Source organism: Onychostruthus taczanowskii, unplaced genomic scaffold, assembly GCF_017590055.1.
Source record: "Onychostruthus taczanowskii isolate IOZ18803 unplaced genomic scaffold, ASM1759005v1 scaffold39, whole genome shotgun sequence".
NCBI classification, from domain to species: Eukaryota; Metazoa; Chordata; class Aves; order Passeriformes; family Passeridae; genus Onychostruthus; species Onychostruthus taczanowskii.
Window position 1 is genome coordinate 5438784 of NW_024501348.1, and position 26444 is coordinate 5465227.

Genomic DNA, 26444 nt, shown 5'->3' on the forward strand with positions numbered 1-26444 from the left:
CCAAAACACAATCCCACACATGTAATCCAAACTGCAGAAGATGAGTCAACCATCTTCTCTTTTCCATGATAATTAGACTTTTTTTTTTCATTCAGAGTTACATAGTTATTAGTTGCAGATGCTATGCTTGAACAATATTGTTGAATCTTAAAAGGCTTTCACACCATGCTATTTTATCCCTCAGAGTAGAGGAAATGAACAGAAAGTCCAAGCTTATCCAACTTTAAATTAAATCACTTCAAATATTATTACACTGTGAGACAATTGTGACACCTAAATACCTTTAGTACACAGGTAAAAATCACAGCCTAATATTCAATTAAATATATATATAGCAGCTTGCCAGGGAACGTTGGTAGTAATTAAGGGATTCGTGGAACAGCAGCTTCCAGCCTCTCTAATCCAGGCAGGCCACACATCTAAGTGTCTTTTCTTTGAAAACATTTCCCAGTTTCTTATCACATTAAGAAAATGACCATTCCCAGAAGCCTGAAATAACAAAGAAACCTCAGTAGGTTTTAAATCCTTAAGCTAGATATTATTTTCCAGACAAATAATTGCAAAAGGCTGTTTTCACAGCTCTTAATATACACTGTCTGAACCTGGGGATTGCTGGTGTTTATTTCTGATACCTTAGGAGCTAATAGGTGATTAGTGGGGTAGATATGGAGAGAAAGAGAAGACACAGGAGAACAGGTGTCATGGTCCTTTGAGGCTAAGCATTAAGGACTATTTTAGTCCCATGACAAGCTGATCTCTTAGCATTTTTGGTACTAGGTGGGTGGTAGACAGACACCAAAGGTTCCACTGCTGGAAATCTCTAAGTAATGACAGGTCATATCCCTAAAGCACTGTTTATAGAGGAAAAAAAATAAATAAATCCGTCTGTCCAGATTTGAATTCCAGAGCAGTGAGGTTTTCTATCCCATAGTCCCTATCTGGCTGGCTCTTGTTTCACGTACACAGAACATCAGTTTAGATTATCTTCTTTCCAGGTAAGGACAAATTAAACCAAAAAGCAGGAGATACATGCTGACTCCAGAAAGTTTGCTTCACCTGGTGCAGAATGAAACCTCCTTATACCAGCACAAGGCAACAAAGGCACTGTGCTAGAAATGTGCTCAAGGTGAGGGACCTGCACCTACCTGAAATGTCCCCGAGCAGAGCTGGGGATGTAGCTGCAGATAAGGAGACCTCAGATTTCCCTTGCTTTCTCCTCCCCCATCTCTGTACCAACAGCATCTGTACAAACAGCAGGGACTGGGCCCTCTGTCTCCACGAGTGAGAAGATGACAAGAGAGACAGCTACACTAAGTTGACAAAACATGTAAACTGCTTCTCACAGATAACAGACTTGTAATAGTCACCCTGTCCTCACCATCAATACTGGTTTACACATCCCAGGGTTTTTGTTATTACATGTGAACCCAGTTTTGAGGAGGTTATTCCTTCACTGGCCAAACACAAAAAGGGGTATCTTTGTCCACTTACCTATCTTTTTTTCCATTCATCATGGGAAAAAGTCTTCCTATACATTCACCTGGACAGTCTACAGATCAGCTGGTGGAGCTTAACTTGTATAGGCACAATTCCTGGCAATAATCTGATTTTTCCCCCTCAAATTTTAAGATCTGCTGCTCAATTCCCTGTGCAGGAATATAAGACTGAACCTCACAGAGAAATGTCAAAGAAAATTAAAAACTGTGGAGCAGATAATTTTCTGATGAAATTACAATGAGAAAAAACTTGAGGAGAAAGGTAATAGGGATAAATTTCACACTCCAGCTCTCCTGCCCAAATGTACATTGTAACTACCTTTAGCCTGATGAAAAATACCACTTACAAGCCCCTTAGTTCACACATGAACACCCTCAGTCTGGCACGAGGGCCTGAGCCCCTGGAACAGTGCAAACTGGTGTGGATTAGCATTGGTTATCACACCTGTATGCATCTCCTGTTCCACACCACGTCTGTGCCATGCGAGACAAGAGTTTCCACAGGAATGCCACAGTTACATGCAGGGAAAGAGCAGTTTGGAGGGACTTTTCTTATATGTCTCTAATATGAGGAAAAAGCACATTCCTCAGCTGCAGGACTAGTTTGGGACACACTTAGCAGTGGGCTTCAAACAGGTAACACTTCCAGTCTTTGACACAGACAAATCTCAACATTGTGGATGCACAGCAACTTTGAAAACATTTTGACTGATTTTCCTGAGGAAGTGCACAAATCTCTCTTTTGATCTCTTCCAACTCAAAATAAGCATCCTACACCGAATGAAGGGAAGCACAATCCTTGGCTGAGTGGGTGTTTCAGGTTTCCACCCCTCTAATAACAGATCATTTTTAAATGAGCCTCCCAAAAATCTGAACACCTCCCATTTGCACTAATCACAACAATTTGATTCTTTTTCTGCACAATACGATAAAATGTGGTGTTATGACTAGCTGTATTTTAGTGGAAAAATCCCCTGTGTCTATCCCTAAGCTACCTAACTTTCTGAGGGAAACACTGAAAATTGCAAATCTGTCCCTTAAGATCTCACACAGTTTCTGTACCAACAAATCTAATTGCACTTGCCACACTTACTTCTTCTGATACTTATCTGAAGAGAAATGATGTTCCCCTAAATTAGTTTTTTAATATAAACACACATGCATGTGCTGTTTATTGTACTTTAAAAATAAAATTAAAAAAAGAAAAAAAAAGTGGAGCCTAGAGAAAGTTTTTCAAACTGCATTTGGAGAGTGACCTAAGATGTGGGAAAGTTGTCTATTGCTTATGTTATTTTTTTCACCCACTTTTGAGTGCTTTGAGGCTACATTTCCCCTGAGTTATGACAGATATTGCCACCCACCTTAGTTCTTCCTGCCTCTGCCCTAACAGAACCTCTTTGTTGTTTTATCTAATCAGATTCAGAGGCCCTGCTAGAGTTGGCTCTTTCAGACTGTTCAAAGCGGTTATATTTCTTATTTCCCAGGCTTCAGAAGAACTAAAAATAACCAAGTGAAAATCTGAAATGCAAAGCTAACATTCCCGCCAGTGCTAAGCAGATATGTTGTCAGGATCAACGAAAGATGTTACAGATCTGAAAAATTTTAATAAATCAGAATATTTAATTTTTCTCTTCAGAATTTTCTGAGTTTGATCTTTCCTAAGCCACCAAGAAATTTTTATAAAAATATTTACATTAACTTTATCTGAACAGAACATATGCAGTGTGTTTTCACACAAAGAGAAAAACTTACTACAAAATTTTCTAGATGCAAAGGAGAATATTTAAGGCAGATGAGGGTTTGCAGTTTAAATGACCTTAGGTGGAAGTGACCCAAATTGTTTCTCCAGTCCCACAGAGTAGGAATTGTAAGCATGTTGCCTGATGCCAGGAGCTGAGAATTTTCACTGGCAAAGAAGGACCTACAGTGGGCACAGGGCAGCATCGTTAGAGTAAATCAAAAGTGCTACAGTTAGTCAAACCAGCCATGTTTGTATCTACCTTTGCATAATAATTTTCCCAGGATTTCTCAAAAGCAACAGAAGGGATCTTGCTCCACTAGCTGGATTACACAGTGGAGCAAGGTTTTCCAGTAAGTTTATAGAGAATCAGGAAAAGAAATAAAAAGCAGTGTTAAATGTTGGAAAATACATTTTAATCTGAGACAGTGATAAGCACCTTTAATTACTGACTGCAAACAATTACCCTCTTGAAAGAATTTTTAATTGCTTACAGTTGCTGGCGATAGGAGAGTTTCCTCTATGATGGTGAAGGATTTATTCCTGCAGCCAGTAATTACAGCAACTTTGCACTCTTCCACAGAAATTGAAAACTTGGCAGTACAGGGCACAACATTAAGGCAATTAAACATTTACACAAATAAGCCAGAGGGAGGATCCATTTTCAAAAAGCATGAGAAACAGTGCGTGTCTGCTAACTTCCAGAAAACGGGAAATGGTCAGCAACAGTTCAGCTTCCAAACTCCAAACTTTGCGGCTCCCTTCAAAGGGTGCAAGAAGAAATAAGATTTGTGACCAGTCTGAGTGTCTGGAATAATCTGAAACATGACACAGAATTTAGTTCTCAGCCCGTGGAGAAAAGTCATGATGGAAAAAACCATACAGTGAGACGCTGAGTTCAGGCTACTGTAACTGAATCAACGAAAATTCCAGCCCTTGGGATCTGAGGACTTGTTATCGGTGACAGAACAAAATGAGACCTGCAGTGAACCAAAAGTGAAAGCATTGAAAGTGCTCTTTTAAACTACAGTTCTAGTTATGTGAACTATTTTGTAATTAATCCTAATTTGACTACCATTTTCTCTCACATGGAATACAGTTCCACACGATTCTTTATGTTTTCTGTGCCATTTCTAGTTATGGAAGGCTTTTCTTTTTTTGGATGTGCATGCGGGAAAGGGCTTTTATTGCATCGTCACTTAAGAAAGTCTCATCACGGTGAGCATACACGGAGAGTGCAATTTTAACTTCTTAGTCCATCACTGTTTGTTTCCTTTTGATTCAGTTGGAAACTGTTAACCCTTAAAAAAACACAACCAAGAATATGGTGAAATATTTATTATCATAATCTCGTATTTCACATATTTGCAGGCTCAGAACTGAAATACTATCTGATGCAATGCTTCAGCCAAAGTGAATATGGCAGAGGTTTTTGGTTTTTATTTGGTATCTTTTTCCCCACTGATTTTATGGACGATGCAAAACTGAAATTAGACAACAGAATAGAAGTATGCATATTTTATTCAATTTTGCCATTAATCTTTGGAAATTACTACAATAATCCATGGAGCCTCATATTTTTGCTGTTTAGCAAGAAAAACATATGTACTATGTGTGCACATGCAACATACTTAAACGAGAAGCCAATGACTACAGCAGGAAAATCTGGTTTCATAGAAGCCAAAAAAGGCTTCCCACCCATCTCAGCAGAGCCTGAAATTTACCTTATAATTTGGGGCTCTGGCCACCAGGATCTATTTTAGCATTTGCATCCATCCTTCTACTTTATTAGCACTGCTGCCCAAATTGCCATGTTTCTGGCTGAAATTAATGGCTAGCCCCGCTCTCCCATTTCTTAAGTTCTGCTGTTAAGAGCTCTTGAGAAAATTGCTCCAACTGGTTGGCATTAGAAGGAAATGAAAATCTTTTAAGTGGCTATTGTGCATGTTATTTGAATGCACTGGATGACATTTCAACACCAGGCAATGCCTCCTCTCCACCACAGTCGTCAAGAGTGGTTTAGGTTTTTTCTTTCCCATATGGGCACTGAGGTTTCCAAGAGCATTGATCCCTCTGCACATTTTTCTATACTTTGTACAAGGCTCTTTGAACATATTTCGGCAAACAGAAAAGCTTCAATGTGCAACAGTTTTTAGCAGCTTGAAGGACTGAGCCCTTGATGTGATTATTTGATCATATATGAAGTAACTCTCATGATCAATGAATGATGTCACAGCTATCACTTTGAAGTTAATAGTAAAATTTGCATTGGCTTAAATCTAAGCAGCATCAAGGCATGAAGCATGACTGACATTCTTTTAATTAATTTCCATATTTCTTTTAAAATTCTCATGCCTCACTCCATGCTTTTTCACGCAACAAGAGAAAAGAGTAAATGTTGGAAATTGATGTTTTCACCATCAGTGGGCTGTCGTGTGTAACAAATTGTTCTAGTATATTAGTTTATGTGGGCATTCTGTCCTTGATCAGCTCCCACATTTCCTACAGACAGCAGCAGAAGTTGCACAGAAAGATGAAAAAAATACTTTGCAAATGGAAACATAATACCCCATCTGCACACAATAGGCCTGATTGAAAGAAGTGCTGCAGCACCTTTAGCAAAGTAATTCCTATAGACTTATGTGGAAAACACAGACCCCCATATTTCTTTGCTTCTTTGAATTTACACTGTAATTTATACTAGCATTAAAAAATCTGGGATACATAAAGGCCATATTGGAAGCACTGTCTTTATCTCTCAAGCTAACAGGAAATGAGAGGCAGTAATAGGACTTTAACTGGTTTCTCACTTGCAATGAGTATCCAAACACTCGTTGAAGAAAACTTCCTTTCAAAATCTTTTCGTTCCAAGTCTGCTGAACAGAGAATCAAAACGTGTGCGTGTGTGAACAATGTCCATTTGTATTCTTAAGTGAACTTGTTTTATTTTGCCATTTACTAAATGCTGGCATAAAAATTCCTAAAGCAACGTGACTCTCACAACAAACACAACTGACAGACCCTCGCTGGAGAGCACATGCAAGCACAGACTGCAATTGTTCTGTGGTTATTTGAGAGGCAGTGGTCAGGGAAACAGGGGTCATTAATTTCCCTGCGTGTTTTAAACATTTCCAGAGATGTGCTAAAACGCATTAAAAGCACAACGGCCAACATCTAAGGCTGAAACATTAGGAAAACTTTAGAAAGGGATTTCTGTGAAAAAGCAAGAAGGGATGCTTTGAGTTTGACCCTTGCATTAGGGAATTAAACACACTTTTAACCCTTTCCTCATTGCTTTTCCGGAAGATCATTTGCACGACTTCTGGAGAAGCGCTTGGGGTGGGAAGGAAACCTGCTCCGACCGTGCGGCTGCGGGCTGTTCTAGCCGCTAAGGGCCTTCGGTGCGCGCTCAGGTGGTGCCAATGTGAGACCAGGCTGGTCCCTGAACGCTCGGACATGAAATCTCCCCAACTTCAGACTGGCCCGGACATGGAAATGCCCTCAACCCCAGGCTGCCCCCTGAACGGCCGGACATGGAAACGCCCCCAGCCCCGTCCGCCATGACCGCTCAGGGACCACCCCCACCCGCCAGGGGGCGCCGCTCTGCCGGCCCCTTCCATCAATGCCGCCCGTCAATGGCGTCCGGGCTCGTCCGCATCTGCGTCCGCGTCCCCGTCCCCTCGCGTGTCCCGCGGCGGACATGGCACCCCGGCCCGTCCCCTCCCGTCCCGCGGGTCGCCCCCGCGCCGTGTGTCCCGCGGCGGGGCGGGAGGAGCGGAGGGAAGCTGGTGGATTTGGCGGAATCACGTGGCGCGGTCCCTGCTGGCGGGCGGGACGGTGGCCGGGAGGGTTTCCCGGGCAACCGCGCCGCCGGCGAGCGGGGCGGCGGTGGCGGAGCGGGCCCGGCGCCCGCAGCAGCGCTCGGCTCCGAGCCGCGGCCAGTTCCCTCTCCCCTGCTCCCCGGGGCGCCCGTCGGGCCTTGGAGCCGAGCCCTGCCCGCCCGTCCCCGAGCTCCCGCGCTGCCGTGCGCCAGCCGCGCGTGTGCTCCAGGGACAGCCGGAGGAGGAGGAAGAGGATCGGGATGATGAAAAGGTTACGTGAAATGTGTTAGGCTGCTTAAGCTTTCCTCCATCCCCGTGGTTTAGCCATACCTCCTCAAAACTTCCGCTTTTTGAGCTGTGCTGTAGCGTATATCCCAGCAAGTGCCGCCTTTGTTTTGTGCACAATGTCATTTATGAGCCGCCAGGTTCACAAAGAAAATATGAAGATATGGCTGAAAAGTATATTTGCTGAGGTTAATGTTTGCCTATGGTCTTCTGTTACCGAAATTGTAAACATGTTTGTTGTCCTTTAAGTTTACATATTGTTAGTTTTTATAAAAAATGTAATTATAGGGTAGGCAGAAGAAAGCCATCATTCTAATGTAGGAAGAAGTAAAGATAATGTCAGGAGAATCACTTAGTTTTTCTGGCAAGGCTAGAATTAAATATTCCCCACTTGCTAAAGTAGCTGGCACAGTTAGTCAATTGCTAAAGCATCCTGTGTTTAACATCGAGTGTTCTTTGATGTGAAAGTATAAAAGGATACTGGATTATGTGTGCCCTGAGAGGTAACGTTCTTAATCTCCTTACCATGTTTCCAGAGATACTGTCCAAATGCTTACATAAGGATATCGTGCTGAACTCAACGCCTGGGCAGTCTGCTGTATAACTTCTTTTTTTTAACTGCCAAAGCCAAAGTGTCGGGTGGTCTGTGAATGGATAAGGAGTGAAAGCAGGAAACAGTTGTCACAACTCGCCTGTCAAAATCAATTTACTAGGTAGGTAACAGTCCTGTGTACTGAGTGGGCTCCATACTGGGAGAAGTTTTATTTAATGGTAAAAGCACTTTTGCAAATGTTTAGCCCTTTTATGTTTACATCACACTTCTCGGGCTGGAAGATGCTAGTGCAGTTTAATGCTGCCGTACATATGCAGTTTTGAAGGCAGCCATATGTGTTGAGCAGTGTGATGCACAAAAGCTTTGCAGCCTTTTGGTTGTTGGGCATATTTCATACCTGAGGAGTTGATGCAGACTTAGGGCAAGGAGAGGGGGGCAAGTGTCACTGGCTTTCTGTGTCAGGGCAGATCAAACCAAATGCCATTCCCTAACCTTAAAAAGATTTACATGTATTTATTGTTTACTAAATCCAAAGCACAGCAGAAATGATGAAACAAAACTAACAGTGCCAGATGTCCCCAGTGTTGGAGTAGAAACATAGAAAAGAATTAAAAGCCCTTAAAATGGAAATATTACTGCAGTAGATTCTCATTTGATTATTAACAAAAGGCTTGGGTTGCTGAGAGCTGCTTTTTGAAGAAAAATGAAAAGATGCTGGAGTGAGTCATATTTTATTTTTCCCTCAAAGTTTAAATGCTGAAACTGGTGTTTTGTAAGGGTGATCTAGGTACATTTGCACTGAGTGTCTCATTCAGTAAATAGTTTCATAAGGCACGGGAGGATAGTGTTTGTCATCTCTCAAGTTTTGGATTGGGGTTTTTCTTGCTTATAGCTCCATTCAAGCAAATCATTAGGTTACATCAATGTCAGAATGCATTAATTAACTTCAGTTTAAATTTTTGTTTTTAGACTCAGTTGTTTGGAAGGTAAAATCCAGCTGCAAATTATGGCTCATCGATTTTCAAAGGAAGAATTAGATGAGCAGTTTGAAGAGTTTCTGAAAGAGGTATGTTTGAGAGCAAGGTCACATCCCTATTCTCTATTGAAAACAGGGAAAATTGAGTATGGAAGAATATTAAATGTAAGATTCAGCTCTCCTTTTGTCACATAATTAACATAACTGTCTTACCTATGGGTCTTGATTGCTAAGCTAAATTCATACTATTTTGCTGTATTGAAATCAAGAGAACAGTTTTGTAATTAAATAAATATTTTGTCATTGCCTGGTTGTATCTTCAGAAAGAGCCCTTGGTTCTTGATTTTTGTTTAAGTTTTATTATTGGTGCTACTTTGTACCAGAAGCTTCAAATTTATGTATAATTGAAAATGAGGTAAAAAAATCTAATTTTTTACCCTGTATATAAACACAAGCTTATATGCCTGTATATAAACACAAGCCTGTATATAAACACAAGCTACGTTTGTAAAATTTCTGTATTTTTCTGTGCAGTGCTTACTCTCACTGAATTATATTTAAAAATTCTTGTATAAAATGAAGCATGTTGTAATGATTAAAAAATTTGAATTATATTCCTTTAATTCCTCATGGTGCTTCATGGTTTTGAGTACTGGCAAAATCATGCAAGTCTGTGGGTTGTGACTTAAGCTAAGAATAATCAGACATGATGTAAATTCCCTGACTAGGTATGATTTTTCCAATGGAAATAGATCTGTAATTTCAGAACTTGCCCTCTGGTCTGTAAGAACACAGTGTGGTAACCCTAAAACATAAACCCTGCTACATAAGGCCTTTACTAGATTTTAATTCTGTATATAAGCATAACTAATGATGGCAGAAAATATTTCTGGAGTCTCTGTTATATGTAATGTGGGCTTGAAAATTTTTTTTAAGTAGAGGCTGTGTTACAATTTAATGACTTGTGAAAAGTAATTTAATTTAATGATGTAACTAAGTTAGCACTCTTGAACTCACTGAAATTTGTAATGTTAGTAAAATTAGAAAACTAATCTTTGCATTTCCTTCAAAATTCTTTACTTACTGTTATGACAAAGGGAAGTTGCTTTGGGGAAGAGAAAGGACTTTTAATCTTCTATTTGTTATGCACGTCTGTCAAAACTCTTCTTGTGATTGCTTCTGGTATTTTATTCCTCATTTGACATGCTCTTCTTCCTCCTCAGCTATTACCCACATTGAGAATGCTCGTTTAAAAAGAAAAACAAAAAAAACCCAAACTATTGAATTATTCTAAGTGGCATTTGGAATGTCCCAAAGAATGTAACTTTAACAATTCGTGTCTTAATTTTTTTAATAATTTCAATCCAAAACTGTTTCCAAACTGCTAATCCAGTTATTAAAAGTATGCATTGTGTTTTTTGCCAGCTAGATACAGACCCAAATGACAATGATGTTATCTACTCTGTTAGTTTTACACATGCATGTCCTTCTCCTTGCTTGGGTTTTTTATAAAAAGAGTTCGGCCTTTTAATATTAGAAAGATGAGAAGCTGATGTGCTCCATTTCTTGAAATCTCTCTGTAGGTGATATTTGTGTTGAGAGCGTCACAGCGGGTGGGGAATAGTAAAATCTGTTTCTCAGTAGTTTGGGGAAGACTTCATATTGTTTAAGCAAATCTTTCAAAGAGGAAATGGAGCAGGATTTTTCCCTTTTAAATAACTCTTAATAAATCTGTGTTTGAGGTGAGGCTGTGTATGTATGTTTGTGATTAAAACATGAAGTTAAAAGGAAGACTGTATATACAGCTGGATGATGCAGGTCTAATATAAGGATTAATCTAAGTCTTTTGGTATATACACTGAATTTTAAAAGCAGTGGATTTTCTAGACTATTATCATTATACAGAAGGAAGCACAAATGTGTAATAACAATGACTGCATGTAGGATAAATCCTTTAATTATTCTCTCTGCCTGGTCATGCTTATTCCCAGCCCCTTGCCAAGACACCCTGTTGTCATCCATAATTCCTCCCATAATCCTTCCTCCTCCACTGTCTGTGTTCCTGTGGTCCATCCACTCCAGTATCTTGTTTTGGTGTGCTTCCTCCTGTTGTCAATTGGCTTTCCCTTAAGCATCATCTGTCATACTGGTTTAGCTCCAGGTTTTCAGTGTTTGCTGTGCTGGCTGTGCGGTTCTCTTGGGATGTGCAATGTGAGGAAGTCTTTCTAATGCACAGTGCTTCAATTAATTGAATTAATTGCTCTTTTTTTGATGACTTAAAGTAATGTTGTGAAAAAGCTGTTGTGTGCTTCCAGTATTTTCAGATGACCTTTGTTCTATTTGATATTCATGGATACTTGAGAAGGAAAACTTTTAAAAGGAAAGGCTATACCGTCCTTGTTAGAATGTCTGTAGAATGGCATCTGGAAGATAAACACCACACATTAAGCCATGTTAGAGAAGCATTTAAAGTTTTTATTAAAATATCAAATAGATTAACATATTATTTTTTATTATTGTGTAATAAAAGCATATTTTGAAGTAGGCTTATTTAATTGAAAAATACTGGTTTCATTAATTAATCAGGACAGTTGGTCATGAAAGTCTGAGTAGTTTAGATCAAATTCTGTATTACCTATTGTCATGGGTTGAAGGAACTTTTTTGAGTTCCTTCACATGCAAAGGAGGTGGTATGTGCCATGTAGTTGTTCTAGGTCTTAAAACTGCCTCTTTACACTTTTATTAATGTTGAGATTAAACAACTGACACTTCTGGTGTGTCTGTGTTCCTGAAAGGCTGAGGCTGTCTTCTGGAGGAGGGGAAGGAAGAAATTGGTGCCACTTACTGGTGCTGAGAAGTCATTGCAAGTCCAAAAAGTTGATTGATGGTTGATTGACTGATTGATTTACCTTTTTTTCAAAGGAATGGAAAAAAAATCTGGAAGTTTTGCTGTTGAGACAACTGACGTGTTGGGAAAAACGCACCAGTGTTTTTGTGTCAGCATTACTCTCCCAGCTGCTGCAGCTTTACTGGCTGTAGTTGACAAGATGGCTGGATGTGGAAAATTTCCAGAATTTGAGCACAGCCTGTGGGAGTTGCAGATTCTTTAGTTACAATCCACTAAGGAGCATGAACATTCACTGAAGTTCTGCTTGCAGAGCAGAGGATACTGTTAGCTGTAAAAGAAACAGCAAGGAATAACAGAGCTTGCATCAAGCACCTGTCAGTGCTTCCAGCTAGCAGGAGGCAGTCTGACCTTTGGGGACAATGGTACTAGTACTTGTGTTGTGACTAGTATCAGGAAATTGTTATTAATGGGATATTTATTAGAAATCTAAAGCTGATTTGTTCCATGTCACAGAGCCAACTTAGAGAAATTGCAATACATCCTGTTGTCTAGCAGTTTCTTAATTTATTAAAATTGTGGTTTTTTTAAAGTGCAAGGCTCAGAGCACTTCTTTCTTTCTGAGATGTATGACAGACATTTAGTTTTCTCTAGTGAAACTGAAAGCTCTAAAGATGTTCTTGATCAGAGATACTAATAAGAATATTTTATTACAATCATTTTTTCTTAAATTATAATTTTATATAATTGGTATTTGATTTTTGAATGAAGAAGAAGTTGAAGTTTTAGTCATATAGTAAAAGTAGGCTTTTATGGCAGTGTTTTTAATGTAATAGGAGGCAGTGGATTGCAGAGACTTGTTTTACTAAAACATTCCCTTGTGTTTTACATGGTAAGTATCTACAATCCTGTTGCCTCGGATATTGGGTTTATACTATCAGATTTTCTTATTTGTGACTATTACAAAAGTGAAGCATTTGAAATTTTCCCGTGTGATGCCTTTCATATGTGAATCCTTTGTTTCTTATGGCTTTTATTAATTCTGTGCACCGTGTTCTCTAAGACACTTTAGGACAATTGGTTTTAACAGTTGTAGCTAAAAATTTAGATAAAAAGGATTCAATTCCCCTTAACCCCAGTTTGCTCCACAAAGAATGTGTAGAACATAACATTGCAGTGCAGTAGTTTAATGAATATTTCTTTGTTCAATATGTGGGTAGCTAATTGTGACTCTGAGCCTGCTGTAGGCCACAAAGAGCTTTATTAAAGGAAAGGAGCAGAGGTTAGTTGTCTTTTCCTTCCTGTTACTTATCAGTAATTTAAATTCATATGGTGTCCATACTCAGATTTTTTTCCATTGATTTAAGCCATCAGTCAAAATCAGCATGGATGACTAACACATATGGAAGTTTGATACACAGTTGGGTAGGAAAGGCTCTGGCATTTCTATTATATTCCATGAATACAAAGTATAAAATTAATTTCTGAAATCTGATTTCCTGGCAGCTAGAATGTTGCTAGTGCACATTTATTTTTAGCATATTAATAATAATGTTCACGTACAAAGCAAGGACAAGGTAAAATTGTTTCTGCTCTACTTCATTATCTTCAGGGATGTAGTCAGAGTTTTGGTTCTTATATGTCTTAACTAATTGAGAAAGAGCTGATTATGCTGTTCATTTGAACATACATTCTCTGAAGCAGTCAACTTTTAATATATCCAAATTCTGGCAGTGGGATTATTAAAATATACAGTATTATACCATAGGAATATAGTTATTTTTTCTTAATCAGTTTTGTCATGCATATACAAAAAAGGCAAACGGTGGAGAGTAATGAGAGGCATCTTGACTCAGAAGTCCAGAATTGAGTGGCTGAAACAATGTATAAATGTAAAAGCTCTCTTTAATCTTGTATGCAATTGATTCAGTCTCTTTCAGATGATTCACTTGAAAGTTCAAAGAAAAAGTCCAGCATTCTTGAGAAACTGGGACAGCCCAGGAAAAGAGACAAGAAGAAAAAGGATTCAGTGCCCTGGTGGTTATCTGAGGAAGACTCGGATGATGGTGGTAAATTTAAACTTTTGCAATGTTTTGGCCACAGGGGGTCAGGCTAGTTCTTTATCATACAGCACGTTAGGCCTGGTTTGGGATTAAGCTGATGCCACTCAAGTGTTTTAGAGTTTGTAAAGCATAAAAGTCAAGTAGAATTGTATTTTTAATGGTTCATATTCAAGCTGTATGCAAGCTGTCTGATGGGTTTTTTGTAGCTTTTGAATTAATAAAACTTGTAAAAAATAAGCACATTATAAATAGTAAAATAGAAAATATAAGTTAAGAACTAGCAGAAATATTGGTATATGTGTTTTGTAGCCAACCTGTTCTTTATACTGACTTTTTATAGCTTTCTGTTTTCAAAACTGTACTGGAAAAAGACCTGTTCGTATAAATGTATGCTGACTGCAACATTTGTAGTAGGTTGGAAAAGCACAAAGAAAGAAAAACTTTTCAACACCAGCTGAATCCAAGATGTATGTCTTCAGTATTCTCAACATTTCCCTTGCCAAGAGCTGTGGCTCAAGGCAAAATGGGCTGTGATGACATGATTGCTGGTTCAGTATTGACACAGTCACATAGTTCTGGAAGAAAATATATAATTGTTTGCATGCTTTCCACCTCTATTTTTTTTAATTTCTACATTGTCTTCTTGTTGGGCAGTAAAACCTATAGTAGTGAATTTCCACAGCATGTTTACCTCTTCTTCTTGTAGTAATCGGTGGTTTCTTAATTTTCAATATTCCTATTAATTGTAAGTGAACCTTAACAGAAAGTTACAAAAATCTTTTTTTTTCATCTGACAGAGTTAAAATGCTGCCGGTAGTCTCAGGTTTTCAGACTAGCTGTCAGTGTTATCTTAGTGAGGAGTCAAATCCTAGTCAGCAGTTGTGCCATTTAGGCTTAATCCTAATAGCTGGTACCTGGACTTCTTATGTGTCTTGGCCTTTTAAGATGTTGATGTAAAACTCAGATGGATATGAGAAAGTTCTTATCAGGTGGTTATGAGATATGATGATTTCCTTACAGCTTTTCAAATAATGTAAGGATGGAGTGTTCTTGCTGGGAAATGTGAGAATTAAGAGGTTACCATAACCTCATTTTTCTACATACTATCAAAGAAAATTCTGATGACTTCAGAAGCTCAGCATTTTTCCATGGTTTTTCCAAGATGCTTGAGGCAACCCAGTTTTGATACTTCTTTTGGTAGAAAACACACTGAAATAGGTTCATAAAGGGCAGGGTGATTACAATTTTTAGAGAACAGTGCTTGTGTGGATTAAGTAAAATTCAAAACAGAATCACAAGAAACAATGTGATTATATTGAGATGTTCTATCCAAACATTTTCCACCACTGTCTTTTTTATAATGAAGAATATCTTATCAGTTGTGCAGGCTAACTAGAGGTAAGGCTATTAGAACTGGAACAAACTTTATCTACAATTTACTGATGTGTGAAATATCTGGTAAACTTTTCAAGGTCTCTCTTAAGAAAAGCTTCTCATTTCACAGAAAAACATTCAGAAGGTGAGCCTACCCAGTTTTGCCAGTATGGAATCAATTTACATGCAAAAGAAGCTAGCCTGTTCATATTCATACTGTTGATGACGGGCTGGTTTTTGGGGGTTTTTTTGGGGGGGAGTTGAAAGTAATCTGTGTAATGCATTTTGACTCCAAGATCCAGCATCTTGGCAGTTGGACACAGCAAAGCTGAAAATATAGGCGTGAATGCCAAATGTGCTAGATCCATGCACAGAATTCTTCCCCAAGGACTGTTTTTGCCTGGCAGATTATTAGTTTTATTTCATTTACTGCTGTCACCACTCTGCATAGAATAGCACACTCATGGAGCATATGCAATAAACCATACCCCACCTACTCCTTTAGTATTGCCAAGCACAGGGGCCCTTTATTCCTACTAGAGGGCCTTCTTCTTTCTGTCCTGGCAAGACAACTCCAAGGCATAAAGTGGATCTCCTAGTTGTGGCATCCCATAAGGAAAGGGATATATTTGTCACACTGGACACTTGCAAATGGTAGCGGTTGCAAAATGTGTGCTATGATGAATGCCTTTCTGCAGGGTAGGGTCTAGTTGTAGGGCAGTTAACTTAGAGTCAAAAGAGAGCCATTTGCAGAGATCACCTTGGCCACCTTTGGGATAAATTGAGTTTTCCTCTGCAGTTTTATGTGGCTATGATTTTACTTCATGTATTTATGGTGTTTTAAAATGACAGGTCAGGTGACTGTAAGGAATTCAGTGTGGACAGGCTTCCAGAACTGCTCATGTTTTCCTCTGTTTGCCTTGTGTGCTTCCAAATACTTTGTCAAATACCATTTTGCCATGTCTAATATTCTCAGCGTGTGTTGTGTAGTGTGCTGCTCAGACCTATTAAAAGTGGATGATGGCACAGCAACATTGCATTGTAAGTTACTGCTCTGGATGACTGAGATGATGCTTTAGACTTGTCGTTCTTTGTGAGGTTATACGTAAACATCTCCTAAATAGCAAAATAATTCCTTATGGGAGAAAACAATAACACTGCTGTAATGCTAACAAACATGAAAATAAGCTGAATTTAATTTCAGGAAAATGTAATGTCAGCCTGCTTCAAAATTTTTTGGAGGCCCTTGTGTGTCCTTCTAGGCTTGAATCTTCATGTTGGTTGCAGATAGGACATAGTCAATAGACTATCAGCTAATAGAATTAGTGTTTTTTAAGTTGTTTTATCATGAATCAAACATATAAATGTTTCAATCTTACCTTGCCCCACAGTGTGGCACTGCATTCATTACAAATGTGTGCCCCATATGTATAAGTTGATGTCTTTGGGTGTGACTGTTTAGAGATAATATTATCTGAAGAAAGCCTGGATAATTAGCTTGTGTAATACACCAAGCTGATATGTTGCTTGCAGTTTGAGGTTTTGAGTTACTTCATTATCTATATCACACTTTCTTGAAAGACAAAGAGAAGAAGATTAAATATGTGCTCTACACTTACTTGTTATCTGTCCTTTTTTTTTTCCCAAGGCATCTTGTTACAGAAGTGCCAGGAAATAGGTAGAGAGTTAAACTAGAAGTATAAACTACATTTTAAAATAACTCCATGAGTTTTTCTAGGCATGTTTAAACTGTTTGTTCTTCAGCTTTAAACTGAAATGTGCAAATTATGATTCAAGACACTGTCTTCCATATTGAACAAGTTGGAGACCTAGGTGGTGCCCTTTCTACTTGCTTTTGTCATTTAAATGATAAAAGAAATTGGATACTAAGAATTCCTGTCATGTCTTGTTTGCATGTCTGTTCCTGCTGTTTGTCTTTTCAAGATTTTCAAATAAAATTTGTTAAAGTGAGAAAAGAGAAGAAACTGACAGAAAGCCATGCCGAAGTAGTGGAAAATACTGAACAAAAGAGTCCCCTTTCAGATGCCCAGTCTGGTATTTGATTAAATATGTTTTGATATATTTATTCAGTATCAGCCTTGTATTACTAGTGTGTTTCCTGTAGAAAATGCTTAGCAAACTGTCCTTTTGACCAAGCTGCCACATACTTCTTTTATCATTTTCAGAAGAAACTAATAATTGTGTGAATTTTTGCTCAGTTGTTGTAGCATCATATATCACTACATATAGTGATGTAGTAGGACAGACAGTATTTAATGTCAGCCTGGGGAAAGGAGGAATGACTTCAAAAATCTGAACAAAAAGCTCTCAAAAAAACAACAAAAAGACCTGTACTAAGCACATCTTTAGTAAATAGAAAGTCTCTTACACTTCCTGCATTTCATACTTGACAAATATTAATATTCATTGTTCTACTTGTTTCATTTCAAAGACAGCAATCAGATAAGCATTTTACTTATTTTCTATTTATGTGGTTATTTTTCCTTTGCTGACATCTGTGCTGCTTTGTGCATGCTACCCCTGGAATGGAAACAGCAGTTGGTATAAATTAGAAACTTAACTTGTTTAATCTGCAGGATTATTTTAGTCAGTGCAATTTTAGATTCAGCATTCTATGTGAGTCATTCTGTTAACTGAAAAGAAACTCCAGCAAATAAGTAGGAATTATAAGCATTGATCCATTAAATACTCCTGTATAAAATACAATAGCAATTAACTTGTCCTGATTTAAGCATGGCATTGGTGTTAAATTCAAGCAGATCTGTAATGTTTTGGAGAGGCATGACAGTGAAATATTTGGCACTTGGTCTTTGTATCGTGTTGGTGATGTAGTTTGTAGATTACAGAACATCTCCTGTGTTAGTTTTCTAGAGTGTATGTGCAGTCTAGAAAATGTATGTATATGTTTTTGTAAGCCTCGTTTGCATAGAATAGCTGTAGAGCATCTCGATCTGGGAGATAAATACTAAAAAATAATTTCTTTCTCCAAATAGAGTTAATGTTTGAAATATGAGCAATAGGAGGAACTCTGTAGTTATTTCAAATTACTGTTTTAAAAGGTATCAGGTGTTTGCATTATTTACAACAGATGGTAAATAGATGGCTGAAAACACTTCTAGTTTCCCAGTGAATGTGGGAGAATACAGATCTAGAGAAGTAGTGCCTTGGTAGGGAATTTACACATCATTTGAGGGAATAAAGGACCTATGCATTATATCAGAATTTATTTAATACCATTTCTCTCCTTGACTGCACCAGCTTCCTTTAGCTATCTTGGATGTTTGAGCTGTGTTAAGTTCTGGTCACATATCCCTATACTCCTGCTCTAAATAGCAGAAGTATTTGGCTTGATGTCCTAGACTACTCTCTCTTGTGTCAAGGTGAACTCAGAAGACCCACAACTAAGAGTTTTATCAGAATTATTCAATTTTGAAGCCTCTTCCACTGTGACAATTTCAACATCGTGAAATCTAACAGACCATCTGGCTAGCCTAAGGTACATGATGGCTGTCGTGTAGCTGTAGTGTAAGAGTCCAGAGAAGGCCACTAAGATGGTTAGAGGGGTGGAGGACCTCTTGTATGAGGAAAGGTTGAGAGAATTGGCTTTGTTAAGCCCAGGAAAGAGAAGACTTCAGGGTGACCTAAGTGTGCCCTTGCAGTATGTGAAGGGAGCCTGTAAGAAAGATGGGGAGAGGCTTTTGACAAGAGCATGTAGTGACAGGACAAGGGGGAATGGTATCACACAAAAAGAGAGTAGCTTTAGATTAGGTGTTAGGAGGAAGTTCTTCACTGTGAGGGTGATGAGGCACTGAATGGGTTGCCTAGAGAAGCTGTGGATGTCCTATCCCTGGAAGTGTTCAAGGCCAGATTGAATGGGTCTCTGAGCAATCTGGTCTACTGAAAGGTATCCCTACCCATGGCAGGGGCATTGGAACTGGGTGATCTTTAAGGTCCCTTCCAACCCAAACTATTCTGTGATTCTTTGATCATGAGAGTAGTTTTCAGCATAGATGCTGTTATCTAAAACTTGATTCTGCTAACGTGACTGGAAGACATTAGCTGTATTTGCAGCTGAGCAAGTCCCCACAAGGGTTTGAGCAAACAAATGAATTATATCTTACATCTGACAGTGATAAAGACAGTAGTTATTTACACTTATGTACCTATGTTTTCCCACTTTTCTTTGTACCAGTCTACATGCTTCCTTTCAAACCTCAAGTAGTTTTCATAATTTTCTTTGTTTTCAGGTCATTTATTGAGCTCCTAGACCAGTGTTTCTTTGTACCAGTCTACGTGCTTCCTTTCAAACCTCATAGTAAAAACCTTTTACTGTTGAAGTAGTTTTACTAGTTTTCTTTGTTTTCAGGTCATTTATTGAGCTCCTAGACCAGTGTAATTGAATACAAAGTATACCTGGATCCAGAATCTTTTTAAAAATAAGAAAAAAGGATGGAGAAGAGTAGTTCTATTTCCAGAAGTTATAAGTATTAACTTTAGTTTTTACTTACAGGTAGAAAATTAGAGGTAATTCCATTTACAAGAAACTGAACTGTATTACTTTTTCAGAAGTGTTACTTTGAAGTCTCACATCTCGTTCTTTTCTTTATTCCCTGTCCACTATGCATTAAAATTTATAATGTTTATGTACACTTAGAAGTAGTTACCTCTAAATCTTCCAGTGCATCTCGCAGCAAGGCTTTGTCTAAATCCAAAATGTTGGAAAAATTTCATAAGGACAAGAAATATTCGTACTTAAACAAAGAAGAAGGAGCCCTCGCTTCTGACAGCCCAGACAATTCTGAGGGTAACAAATTTACTGTATTTTGTATGGTATTAAAAAGGTAGAATGACTCAATTTTGACAGTCTTGGTCAGATTAGGAAAAAAATAAGTTACTTTTTGAAGTAGATATTTGTCATTATCACTTTGAGTCCTTTGTATTTATGTTTTTCAATGTTTCTCTGCAAGTGTCGTAGTAAGAAATATTCTTCAAAGTGAAGCTTAGGTTCTTTTTTTAATTAATTTCAAATGGCTGTACTTTAAAAAAGAATACCATATATCATTAGCTTTACAAAATGTTGCTTAGAAACATACAGGTAGTGAAATCTTTGGCATTCAAGATAACTATTTAAGAAGCTTTTAAGAGAAGTAAAAAATACCCACTCCACAAAAACAAATGGCTCTTGGTAGCCTCACTGAAATCCATGGGATTGTTCAAACAGCCAAAAATACAATGAAGAGAATGTTAAATCCATGTGAGTTGATATTTCCTCCAAGTTTCCTAGGTTTCTCAGATTGTTTATGGTGAGAGAAAACAAATATTGTTGCCTTCACTAGCAGTGAGGGGTGTGTGTGAGTGTTGAGAGTGGCTAAGTTGCAAAGTTTAATGGTTGCAGAAACAGTATTTGATTTTCAGATTATTAAGGAAGGTGCTTTTTAAAAAAACCTCTGATTTGACTCAAACCCTGACTAGCAAAATATTTTAAAATTATTAGACAGCTTACATAAACCCTGTGAAGCCTTCAAGATCAATGTACATCTGCTGAGAAATTTCACTGGATATGAGATGATTTAAATTTAAAAACCACAGAAAAATGTTTTCTTTAAACTTTTGTTCTATTAAACATTCTAATTGGTTTTTTGCTGTTGTATAATCCCTTCTCCTTTCTTGCCAATCTCTACACAGGAGGTCAGTTGCAGTTAGCATTTGATTCTGCTAATATATTCTCATTCAAAAATAGTGTTGGAGGTCTGGTGAGGGTATGGCTAATCTAAAGCTCTGCAAAAAACTTGTGACCCAGCTGCAAACAGACTCCTATTTGCTGTATTGATAACTAGAATAGAGTGCCATCTGAGTAATTTACTTTAAATTACTGCATTTGGCTACCTGAGAAATAGGCTATTTGTAGTTTTTTATTTCTGTTCAGCACTTTGAGCTTTCAATTTTCTGCTTTTCAATGTAGCAATATGTATTTATTTAGGCATTAACTTTCTATACATGTGGAGCTTGACTTTTTAGACAATGTCTCTGACATTTATTTGTTGCATGCAGGGCAAGTCAGAGCTCTATTTTGAGAACAGAGCTAAGGTTAGATACAGGAATGTGGATTTCCAAGATGTGGAATCTTCTGCACTTAGCCTCCCAGTAAGACATGCAAGGGGACTTTAACATCAAAATCAAGAAAATAAACCTATTATTTTTAAAAAGGAGGCTCTTACAATCAGAATGGAAAAGGGAAAAGGTCTTGAGGCTCCTACTTTCCCACCTTCCCTCACCCTAAGTACATTTTCAGTACCAAAGGGAAAGGATTTTCCATTGTCATGATATAGGCAAATATGGCATTTTTAAATGGGACTTGTATGGGCTTGTGTAGAGAACAGAGGAAGATCCCAGAGCTGAAGCACTTGGCCAGCACATGGGAAATTGATTTAGTGTTATTGATGTATGGATCTCCTCCAGTCTCCTGCAGCAGGAAATGAGCTGTTGTCAGTGTCTTCACCCCTTCTGGTGTGCTCAGTACAAGGACACAGCTACATCTCAACATCATGTGGCCAGGCAGGACCAAAAATTCTGTTACCAACTGACTATTCATGTTCGGAAAAACAGACTTAAGTTTCTGTTCCCTTCTGCGAGAACAGTTAAATAATTTCATGTGTCATTTGAGAAAATGCATAAGCAGTTTTTCTCCTATCCCTTCTCCAATGAGAACTTATTCAGAATCTAAGTACAAACGTGTGTGTTTTGCAGGCAGGCAGAAGGGAGTTTTTGAACTAGGAGTGTCCTGTAATATCTGGCTTTTAGTGTTCCATAAGAAAGTAGATACGGCAGTGTTCTGCCTGAGAGCCAGCAAAAAGTTGTTAAGGTGATGTTGAACCCTCACAACAGTGAAATTGCAATTAGGAGAGAGCAGCTGACAAGTCATAGTTGCATAAATGTGTAGAATGGCATGACTGGGTGTTCATCAGTGACTTCTAAGAGACTTTGATTACTATTTTTTTCCTTATAGCCTTTAAGCAACAAATGAAATGTAGCTGCTAGGCCAATGGCTTAGCAAGTTTAAAAAATCTGTGGTGATCTGAGGTAGTAAATCAAATAAAATGAACTGGGTTTTAAGAAAAAAATGTCAATTTTTATGAAGGGTCTGTGTGTGCGATTGTCTTTAATGAGTAATGTCACAGTAGCTCATTTTTTGCATTTGACGCATGCTGAACTTTCGGTTATGTGTGCAAATACAAAGTACAGGAAGATAATGTTTATAGTAGCTTAATTAATTAAACAAAATTTACATATAGAATCAGTGGAAATTAGGTGAATGCCACTCATGAGACTGCATACTTTTGTAGTTGCAGTGCGAGATTAAAACTGGTGGTTCTGGAAGGAGACTAGAAGATTGATGTGTCATACGAGTAGCTTTTAGATGGTAGTCAAGAATATTGCAACTTTTTTCCTAGGAATGCTTGAAGCCAGTGGAAACTTTGTCAAGATGCAGAGCACTTCACAGCCTGTGGGAGAAAGTCATGAAAATATAGATGTGGAAAAGATGAAGCTTGAGAAAAGCAATGGAGATGCTGTCTCTCTGAGTAGAGACAGCCTGGAAACAAATGGTGAGAGCTGAGAGCCCAACCATTTCATAAAGTTAGCTAGATCCAAATAAGTTACTACTAAAAGCAGTTTACCTTAATTAATTTCAAGATGGGATTCTTCACTTCTGTCAGCTGTGTCATGAACTGAAGTCTCATAGTACTAGTCTGTAATGATTTAATACCATTAATAGTTTATGAGTCTGTCTGTAGTTGTTGTTAACTATTATGGCTGTTCTGTGTGGACATACAGCACAGACACAGTTTATTTTCTTTTTTGAAATTTAGATTCAGTTTTAGCTTGTGGGCCTAATCAAAGTATCGTAGGAGTTGGATTGGATACCTTGGAAGAACAAGAAGAAAAAGAGATCTTCTTTGCCAAGCTTGAACGAGAAGCTTCCTCTACTCTTGATTATTCAAGATTAAATAAAGAGCTGGATTCCAATGATTCTGTCATACTAGCACCATTTGTACGGTAATTCAGAGGGAAGAAGAGTTGTGGACTGTATTAGTGGGCACATGTGGATTGGGTATGGCCGCTGAGATTTTGTTGAATGATATCCTGTATATAATTTCAGTCAGTTTTTTGTTTGTTTATTGTGGTTTGGCTTTTTTCCTTCAAGACAAGGGAAGAAATGAGCTTAATAAATAAAAGTGAGAGCATGAGTTAGTGATGAGTGGACATAGCTCCACAGTTTTGTGCATAACTCAGTAGTAACAGCTCAACATTCATAATTGTAAGAAGTAACTAAACTAAGAGGTAACAACTGATAATAACAAGGAAATAGATCAGGAAAGATTCTGTGTCACTTTAGACATGATATTACAAATGAATCTGGAGGAAAGATATTTAATCTTCATAGACTAGGGCAATCCATTTATAATCAGTTACATGAAAATAAGTTCCAACATCTGAGAGAAATGGATGAAGGGGAAGTTCAGGCTGCTGTTGCTGAAAGTGCTGAGTTGAGAGGCAGCTTCTGATATGAAAACAGTTGGAGAGGCAGAATTCTGGAGAGCTTTAGATAAGAACAAAACTTCTGTTTTATGGGAAAAGGGGAAAGAAAGGAGAGGTGGGTGGTTTTTAAAATTATTTTGTTAATCCTGAATGACAGGGTCAGAACAGGAGGCAAACCTTGATGATAAAAATATTTCTAAGAAGCTAATGTAGATGTTGAAGAGAATGCAGAAAAGGAGTGGTTTTAAGAGTTAGATTGAGAATTTTAGGTGGGAAGTACTTTATTTTAACAATTGCTGACACTTTTACAACTTTTCTTACTTTTGATTTGATTTGTTGGACAAATTACAATTTTTTCTTTTATTACTAATTACTAAGAAGTATCAGAGTGTAGAGTTCCAAGAAAAAAAGTATATTTATTTGCTGTCCAAAAAGAGAGTAGAATTTTCATTTTATTTCTCAGAAATGAAAATGCTGAAAAAGAAGAAGAAGAACCTGCACATGAAGAGAAATCTGGTAATGCAATCTTTTATTTTACCTGTAATTCTTACATCAGCCTTTTAGGCTGTTGTTGCATTATGACTGTACAGCTGTTATTCATACAGAGGGTTTAAGGGGTTTGCTTTTGCTTCTGTTCTTTCTTTTCTTAAATGGATCTTTAATCTATTGTAAACCAAAAGGCAAAAAAGGGGAAAAAAAGTAGTAAAAATCCTGCATCATTCATAAATGAAAAAAAAAAAACCCACTGATCTTGAAATTTTATTTACTCCAGTGTCTTAACTGTCATCTGTATTTTTGTGCCATCTTCTTATACCTGAGTTTAATCTCTGTAATCTGCAGTATTGCTCTTATCTGATATCCCCACAAAATTTTCATGCTACATTTCTTGCTTATTTGTTTGTCACTTGTCATATCTCTTTTATTTTATGGTTCATTGCTGTCCTATGATAGTGTGTATTCATGTAATTTAATGGATCGTATTTTCAAATTTATTTATTCAGCTGAACCTTTGAGAGGTCCTGTTGTCAGGATTGAATTTCCCAAGCATAATGAGGATGTGTTTGTAAACCACAAACACATAAAGAACACATTATGATCCAGTGTTTTGCAAGGGTTCTGAGTTCAAGTGTTACAGATAATGCAGACACTGGAGCCTGTTAACCACAGGAGCTGAGTGGGAGAGATACAGCAAAAGAGAACTGAAACTTGTGAAAGGATCTAGGTAACTGAAGGAAAAGCCTTTGGCTTGCTTGTGAAGTTCATTCTCTGACACACTTAAATAGTGCTTACTCTTGAGAGTGGCTTTTGGCCCACCAAAGCAGGTCATAAGAAGCCAAATTACACATTCTGAGCTTCACAACTGATGTAGTTGTCAAAGTAAATGTACAGAGTACTTTATCTGCAGGGTTGGAATTGCATCATTTCACCCCCAAGTGAGAGAGAGTAATTGAATAAAAGGGTCAGTTCAAGTACACTTTGAGGAGACAAAGCATATATGATCACAAGGCAAGCTTCCTTTGAATTTAGAGATATTATGTGTGACTTTCACTGTAGTTTTAGTACCATACTCAGTTTTGGGAACTTTCTGTTGCCTTTCTAAAAGGAGTAACATTAGCAGTAGCTGTTCTTAGACGAGGCATTGGGGAAAAGGAAATACCTGTCTCTTACTGCTTTATCTTCCTTGAGTATTCATTCTGTTTGATATTTATTTTTACTCTTTTAGGTAGCTACAGTGAAGATTTTGAAGAAGAAACAGATACTAATCCTGCCCTTAAAACAGAGGGAGATCAGGTGAACCAAAACGTTGTGTCAGAAGTTGATTTAAGTCCTCAAGAACAGGTATAGCTTGCTAAATGTTTCTATTGCTTGCAGGAATTTTAAAAGCTCTGCAATATGTAACTAAATATAGTAAACCTTTATATGATATATACAGTCTGAAAGACTATAGTGGCTCTCAGACTATATCTTTCTATTAAGGATATGCACTTCCCTGTGCTAGATCATAGAAGGGGTTAAGTTCTTCACAGGGTTTCCTGCTTACTCCTCCTTTGAGTTAAGAAATGAGGATGGAAGAGCACAAATGATGAGCTCAGGTTGGAAACTCAGCCTCAGGATGAGTAGTGATTAATCTTTCAGAGCTTTTGAAGTGCAAGTGACACAGACTACTGGAATTAATTCTGTACTGAGAAGCCCTTTGGACAGAGGACCCAAAAATCTTCACTGTAAGAGCTGTGAGGACACTGCTGTCCGCTGGCTTGGTCAGGTCTTCTGATGTGTGGCACATGTGGTTGGAGCACATGGCTGCATCCCTGGAGCACACATTCAGATTTGGGGTTTTTTTTCAAAAGAAGTCTATAGAGCATTCATTTTCACTAGGTAAACTTACTTGGTTTTTTTGTTCTTTTTAAATAAATTTATTAGAGTGGTATTTCTAATAAATGTTTGAAAAGTTAGAATGGAGCTGTAAATAATGTGCTTACTGCTACTTAACTTTTGTTTCTCAAGTTACAATAAAAGAAAACCAGGAAGGTGCAAAAAATTAAATGCTCCTCTATGCAGAGGAGCATTTAATTTCTAGTCACTTGTGAAAAGGTTTATAGAGTACAGGATGTTGAGAACTTTATGGCATCCTAAGGAGGATTTTAGAGAGGTGCATATTGTTGAAAAATTAATAACTGGTAAGTTCTAAGTTCTAAAAACTGTTTTTAGGTATTGGACCAACTTCTAAAGTTTG

General features: G+C 37.9%; 1 protein-coding gene across 1 annotated transcript in view; it reads left to right on the forward strand.

The window, feature by feature from the left end:
• Positions 1-7174: 7174 nt before the first annotated feature.
• Positions 7175-26444, forward strand: part of CEP162 (centrosomal protein 162) — a 44282-nt gene continuing 25012 nt past the window's right edge. The window contains exons 1-8 of the mRNA XM_041412424.1: positions 7175-7326; positions 7877-8053; positions 8863-8959; positions 13645-13783; positions 22624-22776; positions 23041-23227; positions 24174-24226; positions 25434-25549. Of these exons, the coding sequence (XP_041268358.1) occupies positions 8900-8959; positions 13645-13783; positions 22624-22776; positions 23041-23227; positions 24174-24226; positions 25434-25549 (708 nt within the window). The 5' untranslated portion in view covers positions 7175-7326; positions 7877-8053; positions 8863-8899. The remainder of the gene's footprint in view (positions 7327-7876; positions 8054-8862; positions 8960-13644; positions 13784-22623; positions 22777-23040; positions 23228-24173; positions 24227-25433; positions 25550-26444) is intronic.